This window comes from Protopterus annectens, chromosome 9.part0 (genome assembly GCF_019279795.1).
Source record: "Protopterus annectens isolate FY-2018-M chromosome 9.part0, PAN1.0, whole genome shotgun sequence".
NCBI lineage: Eukaryota > Metazoa > Chordata > Ceratodontiformes > Protopteridae > Protopterus > Protopterus annectens.
In genome coordinates this window covers 797,247,825-797,259,888 of record NC_056743.1, presented here as the reverse complement: position 1 = coordinate 797,259,888, position 12,064 = coordinate 797,247,825, and the positions used below count along the sequence as shown (strand labels likewise).

The window sequence follows — 12,064 nt, the reverse complement described above, 5'->3', positions numbered from 1 at the left end:
TGGGGTTCATGGCATCCTGCATTCTGTTAATTCCATATGCAAGACTGCATATGAGGAAATTTCAATGGTACCTAATAAATTTATGGAGTCAGCATTGTCAGTCTGGAAACAATTATTCCTCTCGTACCCTGCCTACAACAGGAGATTTTAAGTTGTCCATCTTGCCTTCATTCTTGCTGTTTGGGTTCTGAGACTATCCTCCGCTCCAACTCTGCTATCTTCTATAGCTCGAAAGCTGTTTACTGGCTTGAGGCTACCCCTTATCCCAGAATGCCCAGAGTCAGCTACCCAGATCTCGTTTGCCGCTTCATCTGCAAGGTTGCTTCGTTACTGGCTCAGGCTTAGTATAGTTTTTTCTATTGTTTATTCTTAAATGTTTCAAGTTTTTGTCTAGATATAGTACTTTAACCCTTATCGCTTTCTTGTGTGTTGTAGCTTTGTTGGCCGTCGCTCCATAACTCGCAGGCCTTCTGTTTCCCCTGAACTCGTTTAAATTAGAGTCCCCCCCCCCCCCCACACCTTAGGACAGCCGTTTAAATTAGAGGCTGTCCTTTCTGTTCCTTAATTGTAAAAAAAAAAAAAAAAAAAAAAGTTTCTTACTTTAGTAGTATAACATTTTTTTATTGTGGTTCTTTAGTTAGGAAAATGTCTAAAGATACCAAGGTATCTGGCTTCAAAAAGTGTGACTCGTGCTGTCAGAAAATGTCTGACAGATGGGCACACTAGTTGTGTATTTTGTTTGGGCACTGTTCACCTGCAGGACTCCTGTTCTATATGTCACGCTTTTAGTCTAAGGGTCCTGCAGGAGCGCAAAAACAAATTAATCCTTCGGGGATTATTGAAGCCTGAGGATTCTCCGGCTAAAAGTACTCAGCCAGTGAAATCCCCCAAATCTGTCAAGCCATCTGCTCCACCTTTGGAGCAGACTCTCTTACTTGACCAACCAAGTATCTGTGCCGGCTGGCACCGACAAGGCAACTCCTCCATTGGCTCCATCTGCTATTTCGGAACCATAAGAGACTCATGTCTCCATCCTTGGAGCCCATCCACTCGGCACTTCAGTCACCCTTGTTACAGAGTGAACGTAGTCATTCTTCCCACTCCTCTCGATCCTCTAGATTATTGGATCATGATGAGAGAGTAGTAAGTAGGTTGCTTAAGTCACAGGCACTGGCAAAATTACTGTCCAGCCCACCTCAGCAGGTATCTGCTCCAACCGCTGTTTCCATTCCTTTTCTGAATACATTTAGCTCGGAGCCAGAGACCATGAATCTGCAGGTAGTAGAACTGTTGGTGCCGATCATCATCTCTCCTTCGATTCCGGTGTACCTTCTATCAAGGAATCTGGGCACCGGGGCACTCTCATCTGCTCTGGGGGGGGGGGAGTGGCATTGGACCTTTGTCCAACCCTGTTTTCCCCCTTGGAGCTTCGGCGCAGGTGAGCTCTGCTCCATCAACCACTGAGCCCTCACCCTTGGCACGGGGAAGGACTCCTGTCTGTTCGGAGCCGAATCTTTTTCTGTCTAGAGATCGGGACGCCTTCGAGGTCATACGGAGTGTGCTGTCCCCTGAAACAGCTCTACTACCAGCTCCATCGGCTCCGCCCCCTGTGGTGTCTGTTCCAACCTCTACTCCTCCTCCAGACCCCAAGCGCAGGGAACCTATGCCCCAGGACACCGCATTGGGTGATCCCTCTTCTTCCGAAGCCTCCCCTGATCACTCGGAAGAGCCTCCCCAGAAGAAGTGCAAGACTCTCCTGAGTCTGTCACCTCTGATACAGACATGGGTGAATCTTAAAGGTCCCCAAGATCCCCATCTGAAGAGGTTTCCTTTTCGGACATCCTTGAAATGCTTAGAGGGGGGACTGGACTTCCCTAGCCCCTACCGAGGAAGAGTCTGTATACCTGGATGCATTCGGTTCCTGACCTTCCACCTCCTGCGCATCTCCTCCTTTCGATCCACTCATGTCTGTAGTGACTCAAAAGGCTTGGTCACCTCCAGATACTGAGGAACCTACTCCGAGGAGACCAAACAAATTTATTACAGCTCCCCAGGACAAACAATTCCTCTCCAAAGGTGTGCCCGTTGATGCCATGGTGGTAGCAGCAGCCACCAAGAAAGAGTTAGCAGAAACCTCTTCATCTGTTCATCCTCCAAACAGAGTCTTGGATGATGGACAGATATGGAAAGCGAATGTTTGTTTCAGCTACCTTTTCAATGAGGTCCCTGAACTATCTATGCCATTTTACAGGTCTTCAAAGGGATACCCTTCAAGATCCTACAGCTGAGGGGAGTACCAGCCAAATTAGCTTCCCAGCTTGCGACTCTTAATTCCATAGTCAACTCCTCCATGAGACTGATTTCCTATGCAGCTGATGGAGCGAGCAGAGCCGCAGGGACAGGTGTGGCTCTCGACATGCTTGGATGCAGCTGTCAGTTTGCGGGACCCTTTCGAGCGTCCAGCAATACTCCCTTTGATGGCTCCTTTCTTTTTGGGCCTCAGGTGAGACACGTTGACCAGGTGTGAGCAGGAAGGTAAGACTGTCTGCCGTGAGAGTCCATTTTTCCACCCCTTCCAGAACTTAACCCAAGGGTCAGAAGACCGGAAAGACGTGGTTCCGAAAATCCCAGGGACCCTTGCCTGACACACGTGGTGATTTTTTCCCCCAGGGGGACAACAATAATAATAGTAATGCCCTCGCGGCAGAGGGACCGCAAAACCAGGGTGACAGAGAAACCTTCTCTGCCAAGCCCTTCCAGCATCCCCTGAAGGGTTGCCTGACTGCTCACCTCTGGAGGCAGTTGGGGGAAGACTTTCGCTTTACCCAAAAGCCTGGCAAAATTTAACAAACAGATGGGTACTATTCATTATATCCGGAGGTTACAAAATTCCCTTCCATCAATCCCCCATAGAATCAAAAAAGTCCATCCCAGATGTCCCCACCCAATCTAAGGGATCAAGCAGTCACAGAAGTTTCAAGACTGCTAGAAAAAAGAACCATTCAGGAAGTCCCCGCAGACTAACTAGGATCTGGAACTTACTCAAGATTCTTTTTAGTACCAAAAAGACAGGGGACTGGAGACCAATACTGGATCTCAGCAAATTGAACAAATCTGTACAAAAAGAAAAGTTCTGGAAGGTGACACTGCAGTCCATTTTCCGTTTTCTGGGTCAGGACAATTGGATGTGCTCAATAGATCTTCAGGATGGGGTACTACCATATGAAGATGGACAGACGCTCCAGGAGATTTCTTCGCTTCCAGGTAGGGGCCAGTCATTACCAGTTCAGAGCTCTGCCCTTTAGTCTCACCTCAGCCCCCAAGGTGTTCACCAAGTGTATGGCAGTAGTCAAGGTTCACCGGAGGTGTTAAGGATTCCAGGTGTTTCCCTATCTAGACGACTGGCTTCTGACTGCTACCACCAGGCATCAACTCTTAGAGGCATGGGATTATACAATCACATTATGCACTCAACTAGGCATTACAGTAAATTTTGAAAAATCTGCCTTGTTGCCCTGTCAGTCTGTCGCATACATAGGAGCAGAATTACACACAAGAAATGTTTGCAAGAGTTTCCACTATTCCTCAAGTGTTAATTCTAATGCAGAGCAAACGGATTCAAGTCAAATATGTCCTCCAATCTCTAGGCTCCATGGCAGCTGCCATTCTTCTTGTCCCTTTAGCGTGTTTCCACATGAGAATCCTTCAGTGGCTGTTTTTCACGTAGTGGTCTTTCCAGGAGCTACCCGTGTCTCGCATGATCCTGATCACAGAAACGAGCAAAAGGCACCTTTCTTGGTGGATGGTCTCCCCACTAGTGATTCAGAGCAGACCTTTCATACAACCCCCTCCGGTAGCCACAGTGACCACGGACGCCTTCCTGATAGGGTGGGGGGGGGGGGCATTATCTAGGTAGGACAGTCCAAGGCACTTGGCAACCTTGCGAGCACTATCTGCATATCGATGTCCTAGAAATGAGAGCAGTGCTCATAGCGTTGCAAGCCTTTCAAGACTCCCTTCCGGGACCATTGCAATCCAAACGGACAACATGTCAGTGTTGTGGTACATCAACAAACAGGGCGGGGCCAGGTCTTACCCCTTGTGTCGAGAAGCACTCAGACCGTGGCAGTGGGCGATTTCCTCCCAATGTTTTATGATAGCAATGCACACCCCTGGGAAATCCCGCATCATAGCGGACAGGCTCAGCAGAGCTATCCTCATGCCTCAGGAGTGGTTTCTGAATCAGGAAGTTGCAGATCTTATCTTCCATAAATGGGGACAGCCTTGCTGCGTTGTATTCGCCACTCCTTTGAACAAATGAAGCAGCTACTTCTCCCTACTTTCCTCTTCCAGGTCATATACCCAGCGATGCTCTAGTCCACGATTGGCCTCGGGGCAGGGGCGGCCCGTGCTATTGGACTGCCGGACTGGAGCCCCCTCAACTGTAAATAAAGAAATTAAAATAAAATTTTTTTTTTAAAAATCGCGGACTTTCGCGCATGCTCACTAGTCCAGATTGCTGCTGATTGTCTCAGCAGCAGTCCTGACTGGGAAACATGAAGAACGGAGCTCCCAGAAGTCTATGCAGTTTTAAACTGCATAGACTGTCCTGGAACTCGCTGGGAAAACACATCTGGGTCGGACTGCAACATCACCAGTCTGGAATTTGCTGCTGCAGTCTCATCGGGGGAAGGGGAAGATCTCGCGACGGGCAGGGTCTGGATTGGAGATTGCTGCAGTCTCGTCAGGGGAAGATGTCACGACCAGGGTCCTGTGTGGATTTGCACGGGTTTCGTAGCGTTCTCGGGATTTATGGTGGTTTGCTACAGGGAAGATCTACTGCAGATAAGTGTGTGGACAGGGATGTGGTGGTGTTTGCTACAAGAGGTGTGTGTGTGTAATAATACTGGTGGTTAGATTCATGGTGGTGTGGTAGGGAATACCTCAGGCTTGAACCCTGTACCTTGTATGCAGGTGTTAAAGACCTGAATTCCCTACCCACCACCATTTGTAAAAAAATTGCAGATTTTTGCCTCATATTTGATCTGATCTGTTCCTCATATCTGTGGTTTGTAAATGTTGCAATGCTTAATATTTGATGGTGCAGTGGTAGCATTGTTGCCTCACAGCTGCAGGTTATCAGGTTTGATTCTTGGCTGGGGTGCCATCTTTGTGGGGTCTGTATCTTCTCCCTGTGTTTGTGTGGGTTTGCTTTTGTGTCCTCCCATGTTACAAAGACATGTCTGCATTATTTCTTTATGGGCCTCTGCTGAAAATTGTTTTTTTGTTCCAAGTCAGACTGTCCTGATTAACAAATGTTAAATAAAATTGACAGGCATTTGAATTTCAGACTTCAGGTTTCTGAATGTTTAATTCCTTACATATATGATGGCGCAGTGGCAGTATTGTTGCCTCACAGCTATAGGTTTTCTGGTTTGATTTCTTGGCTGGGGTGCTTTCTGTGTGGAGTCTGCATCTTATCCCTGTGTTTGTGTGGATTTGCTCTGGTGTCCTGCCATTTTACAAAGACACGTGTCTACAGTATTTCTCCCTGGGCCTCTGCTGAAAATTGTTTTTGTTCCGTCAGAAGTAAAATTGACATGCATTTGAATTTCAGACTTCATATTCTTCAGAAAATACATAGTAAAACAACTTTTTTAGCAATAAAAATATAGTAACACAACCTTTTATTATAGCAATTTTCTAAGTTTATAAGATGACTATTTTAAATTTGTCCTTATTTTTGGGACTGTATTACCCTGTTATTGGCTTTGTCCAGGTTTTTTGTGCTAAGGTTGACAGCTATGGCAAGAACTGAATTCACTGAATATGTTTGAGGGCTGTATTCCCTCATTACTGGGTTTGTCCAGGTGTTTTGTGCTAAGAGGTTGACAGCTATGGTGAGAACTGAATTCATTAAATGATGGCCATTTAAGTTTGTCTTCCTCTCTTTCACAAAGCAGCTGATTTGGCGTAGTGGTATGATGTCCTTCAGTCCTTACAAATGGGTTGTCCTGTCGTCAGGCAGCCCTTCGGTCGGCCGGATTCCAAAGTCTGGGTCTGGCCTCGGCTGGTGTCGCACTTCACCCGACGTCATAGCTGCAGTTCTTCGGGTATAAAGGCATCAGCCGACGCCATTTTCCTCAGTCTTTCTTGCCGCGTGGCGCCTGAAGCAGAAGCTGTTCGCAAGTGCCGGTCGGTCAGATCCAGAGATTACTACTACCGAATACTACTTCAAAGACTTCTAAAAAGCTAAGTACCCCGTTGGGGACTCTTTCTTGCCTCAGCCGATGTCAGAAAAAGTGAATAACTGTTTAACTTGTGGGAAACAAATACCTCATAAAGATTTCCACTCTTACTGCTTACCTTGTTTAGGCCCAGACCACGATGTAGCAGCTTGTTTAGCCTGTGCTTCTTTCAACCGACGAACGCTTAGACGTCGGTCGGAGTTTGCTGAACAGTTTTTCGGCTCAGATTTTGCGTACATAATGCCGTCGGATCCTCCGACTACTCAAATTAAGAAACGCAAAGAAAAGGACCGACACTCGCGGTCCGCGGTTTCGGACGAAACCACGGTTAAGCAAACAGCGAGTGTCTCGGTTTCGGCCGAAACCGAGCAAACGGTTCAATCTACAGCCAAATCCATGACTACTACCGAGGCCCCCTCTACCCTAGTTGAATCGGCCTCTGAAGTTTTACCTACTTCTGTGGTTTCACAAGACTTATCGGACACCATCCCTTTGGATGTTTCTACCCCAGCACGTGGTGCTGCTAGGCCTCCTGCAGCCATGTCTATAAAGGCCTTTGCCAGGGCTAAAGCAGCCAAAACTTCTAAGTCTGTGCCTGTTAAGCCCCCCTCTCACAGGCCCAGTTCCAGTTCCCAGATGCTTACTCTGGCAGAGGATCTCATCTCTTTAATAAGGGGATCCCAATCTCACCCAGACAGGGCCTCTCAACCTCCAGAAAAGAGACCTAGAGCAGAGCCCCCTGAGCCAGTGTCCTCAGATGACTCTTCTGATGATACAGACCATCCAGAGGCTCCTTTTTCTACTTATGAAGATTCAGATGCTGAAGAATCGATTCCTTCTGCTTCTCCACCAGAGGAATTTTCTTTTGGGGAAACTTTACATGCCATAAGAGAGCAATTCCAATGGCAGGGGCAAGATTTCTCAGATTCAAGGAAAAGGCTTGGGACCTTTTTACACTTACCGCAACATAGGCCTTTAGCTATACCTCCAGTTCTTCCTGTTGTGGATGATGCATTCAATGATGCTTGCACTGCTCCTGATACTTTACCTCCAGCCCCTGCTAAGCCCGATAGGATGTCCTTCATGGATGCATCTGCAGTCATAACAAGTGGGTTGTCCTGTCGTCAGGCAGCCCTTCAGTCGGCCGGATTCCAAAGTCCGGGTCCGGCTTCGGCTGATGTCGCACTCCACCCGACGTCATCTCTGTTGGTCTTCGGGTATAAAGGCATCAGCCGACGCCATTTTCCTCAGTCTTTCTTGCCGCGTGGCGCCCGAAGCAGAAGCTGTTCGCAAGTGCCGGTCGGTCGGATCCAGAGATTACTTCTACCGAATACTACGAAGACTTCTAAAGCTAAGTACCCGTTGGGGACTCTTTCTTGCCTCAGCCGATGTCAGAAAAAGTTAACAATTGTTTAAACTGTGGGAAACAAATACCTCATAAAGATTTCCACTCTTACTGTCTGCCTTGTTTAGGCCCAGCCCACGGCGTAGCAGCCTGTTCGCCTGTGCTTCCTTCAACCGACGAACGCTTAGGCGTCGGAGTTGCAGAACAGTTTTTCGGTTCTGATTTTGCGTACATTATGCCGTCGGATCCTCCGACTACCCAATCTGGCAAAACGCAAAGATAAAGACCGACACTCGCGGTCCACGGTTTGGCCGAAACCTTGGTCAAGCAAACATGAGTGTCTCGGTTTGGCGAAACCGAGAAAACTGAACAAAGTACAGCTGAACCTTTTCCTACAACTGAGGCCCTGCTACAACTCTTGAAGCGACTTCAGAAATTTTACCCACTACGGTGGTTGACTTATCAGACACCATCCCTTGGATGTTTCTACCCCAGCACGTGGTGCTGCTAGGCCTCCAGCAGCCATGTCCATTAAGGCCTTCGCCAGGGCTAAAGCTGCCAAGACTACTAAAACAGTGCCTGTTAAACCACCCCATCCAGGCCCTCTTCTAGTTCTCAAATGCTTACCTTGGCAGAAGATTTAATTTCTTTAATTAGAGGATCTCAATCTCACCCAGACAGGGCCTCTCAGCCCCAGAGAAGAGACCTAGGGCAGAGCCCCGAGCCAGTGTCCTCTGATGATTCTGCTGATGAATCAGACATAACTGACCAGCCAGAGGCTCCCTTCTCCAATTTTGAAGATTCTGATGCTGAAGAATCCATCCCAGCTGCTTCCCCACCAGAAGAATTTTCCTTTGGGGAAACTTTGCATGCCATGCGAGAACAGTTCCAATGGCAGCAACAGGATTTTTCAGACTCCAGAAAAAGACTTAGGACCTTTCTGCACCTCCCTCAGCACAGGCCCTTGGCTATACCCCTGTTCTCTCTGTGGTGGATGATGCTTTCAATGATGTTTGCTCCGCTCCAGATTCTTTACCCCAGCCCCTACCAAACCAGACAGATTTTACAGGGTGCCAGATACTCATCACCACCTTTACAAGGCTCCACTTGCAGACCCAGAAACTGTATCCCAGGGCCCCAAGGCAGTAGCCGCGACCATAGCTAAAAACCCTATTCCTTCTGAAAGGGAAGCAAGGTCATTAGACAGATGGGGTAAAAGGTCTACACTTCAGCTACTCTCTCAGCTAGAGCTTTAAACTGTCAGTTTCACATGATACAATACCAAGAGTTTATGCTGGATCAGTTAACTAAAAACTAACCACTGATGAATCTCTTGATAAGAAATATGTATTAGATATGGTAAATAACATACAACAGGTTAGCAACCATTCCTTAAAATGTGGCTATGATGCACTGGAGGCTTCATTTAGATCAGCCATGACAGGCACAGTGATAAGAAGGCATGCATGGCTAAAGGAACAAGCTTTACGGATCATGTTAAAGCTAAGTTGCTAGATGCTCCTATGGACAAGACAAGTTTGTTTGGTACATCTGCCCAGCAGGTTATGAAGAAAATGGAAGAAAAGGCAAAATCTGTTCAAACTGTTAAAGATTTCTTGCAGGTTCAACCCCAAGGTTTAGCAGGAACTGGCCTGCCAAAATTGGTCCTTTCCTGACTCCACAAAATTTCAAAGGGGCAGGAATAGGCGTTCCAGAGGCAGAAACCAATCCAGAGGAGGTGCCTACAGAGGAAGACAGTGGCAAGGTAACAACAGAGGCACAGACACGCCACTGCCACTACATCAACACAACCACAGTGACTTAACCCTAAACCCGCCTACCAGGGAACAAATAGCAGCTCCTCTAGGCGGAAAGTTAACCTTATTTTCAAAGAACTGGCATTACATAACAAAGGACAAGTGGATTTTACAAACCATAGATCAAGGTTACCGGTTTCACTTCCACACTATTCCAGTCAAAGAGGAATGCCAAATCTACCTCCAAATCAAAAACAGAGGCTCTACGCCAGATAATGGAGTTAGCAAACATGAGAGCTGTGGAAAGAGTGCCAGCAGCAGAGCAAGGAAAGGGTTCTACTCCAGACTATTCCTAGTTCCAAGAAAGGAAAAAGTTGGAGACCAATTCTCGACCTGTCCACCTTAAATACATACATCATTGTCCCAAAATTCAAAATGCTGACCCTACAGCAACTTCTTCCCATGCTGGGCAAGGAGTCTTGGCTGGTAACTCTAGATCTCAAGGAGGCATACCTGCACGTCCCCATTCGACCAATCTGCAGAAGATACCTCAGATTTCTTGCAGGATCAGAGCACTATCAATTCTCAGCATTGCCTTTTGGCTTATCTACTGCGCCCAGAGTATTCACAAAATGCCTGGCATCAGTAATCGCCCATTGCAGACTTCAGGGAATTCAAATTTACCCATACCTGGACGACTGCCTGCTACAAGGGGACAACAAAAGCAAGCTGACAACAGATTTACAAAGGGTCATTTACTTGCTACAAGCACTGGGATACACAGTCAATTTACAAAAGTCAAGGCTAATACCATCCCAAACAAGGACTTTCTTGGGCGCGGAATTGGACACAGTAAAACAAATGGCATTCCTGACTACAGAAAAACAAAAAGAACTCCCTCTATACTTGGCACTAACAAAACTGAACAAGTTAACAGCAAGAAAAGTACTGCAGGCCTTGGGCTTCATGGCATCATGCATAATCTTGGTTCCATTTGCCAGACTACATATGAGAAAACTACAGTGGTACCTAAAGAATTTATGGTCCCAACACAGACACAGTCTAGAAACAGAAATCCCACTAATTCCATGCTTAAAACAGGAGTTCCTATGGTGGGCTCAGGCATGCCAGTCAAACCCAGGCCTACCCTTTCGCAGATGTCAAGCAAGCCAGACCATCACAACAGACGCTTCAGACCTAGGATGGGGGGCACACATGCTGGACAAATGCGTGCAAGGATTGTGGACACAGGATCAACTTCAACTGCACATCAACCTAAAAGAAATGCTGGCAGTAAAACTGGCAATCCAAAAGTTCAAACCATTTCTCAAAGAGGGCCAGTTGATAAGGACAGACAGCACCACAGTCATGTGGTACATCAACAAACAGGGAGGCACTCACTCATACCCCCTATGCAGAATGACCTTGGAGCTGTGGACCCTGGCACTCAGCTACAACATCCAGTTACAGGCAATATTTGTACCAGGGAAAGACAATACCCTAGCAGACATATTAAGCAGAACCACTTCGGATGCCCACGAATGGAAGCTTCATCCGGACATCTTCAAGACCATCTCAAAGAAATGGGGAATGCCACAGATAGACCTATTCGCATCACCTCTCAATCACCAGCTCAAAAAATTCTGCACAAGGACATTCCACCCATTAGCATGGAAAGTGGATTCGCTCTCTTTCAACTGGAAAGGCCTAACAGCATATGCATTCCGCCTCTTCCTTTGATACACAAGGTACTACTAAAAATCAAGGAAGAACGTCCAAGGATAATCCTGATAGCTCCAAACTGGCCAAGACAACACTGGTACCCACTACTGAGGAGCATGTCTCGAACAATATGTGGACAATTCCCTGATGCCTTTGATGTTAACGAGAACAACTACAGCATCATACATCCAAACCTAAAAACCTTACAACTGACTGCATGGAACATCACATAACAGCAGCTATTCCAGAACTTTCCCAAAGAGTTAAAGACATTATTCTGGAAGCACGCAGACCTTCAACAAGAAGGAACTATGCTGGAAAATGGAAAAGTTTTGTCATCTGGAGTACGGAAAGAGGAAAAGATGTGTCAAACATAGATATGCCTAACATTCTGGAGTATCTGGCCGAACTTCTTCATTCAGGCCTGTCCTACTCCTCCATCAAGATACATGCTTCAGCTATTTCAGCAGAATACAGCTTTGATGCACCTGTTTTTTCGCACCCTTTGCTCAGACAATTCCTCAGAGGAATCAAGAATGTAAAACCTCCAAGGAAACCACCATTACCAGCTTGGGATTTAAACTTTGTGCTAGAAAAGTTGACACTAGCACCCTTTGAACCAGCAGCAACAGCAGACCTACAACACCTATCATGGAAAACTGCTTTCCTACTGACAATTACTTCAGCAAGGAGGGTTTCAGAACTACAGGCCTTAATGGCAGTGCAACCCTTCCTAATCTTCCACCAAGATAGTGTCCATGAGGACTAATCCTACATTTATGCCTAAGGTGGTATCCAGAGTGTCTTTAAACCAGGCAATCCACCTATCTACCTTCTTTCCCAACCCACAAAACAGAGGGGAAAGAATACTGCATACCTTGGATGTACATAGACAGCTACGCTACTACTTGGACAGAACAAAAAATAGCAGAAAGACTGACCAACCTTTTGTAGCCTATGCAACAGGAAGGGAAGGAAAAGCTATTTCCAAA

General features: G+C 46.7%; 1 protein-coding gene across 1 annotated transcript in view; it reads left to right on the top strand.

The window, feature by feature from the left end:
- ATF1 (activating transcription factor 1) overlaps positions 1-12,064 on the top strand; it is a 455,141-nt gene that overhangs the window by 180,602 nt on the left and 262,475 nt on the right. Inside the window, exon 4 of the mRNA XM_044082168.1 lies at positions 3,276-3,324. Coding sequence (XP_043938103.1) covers positions 3,276-3,324 — 49 coding nt within the window. The remainder of the gene's footprint in view (positions 1-3,275; positions 3,325-12,064) is intronic.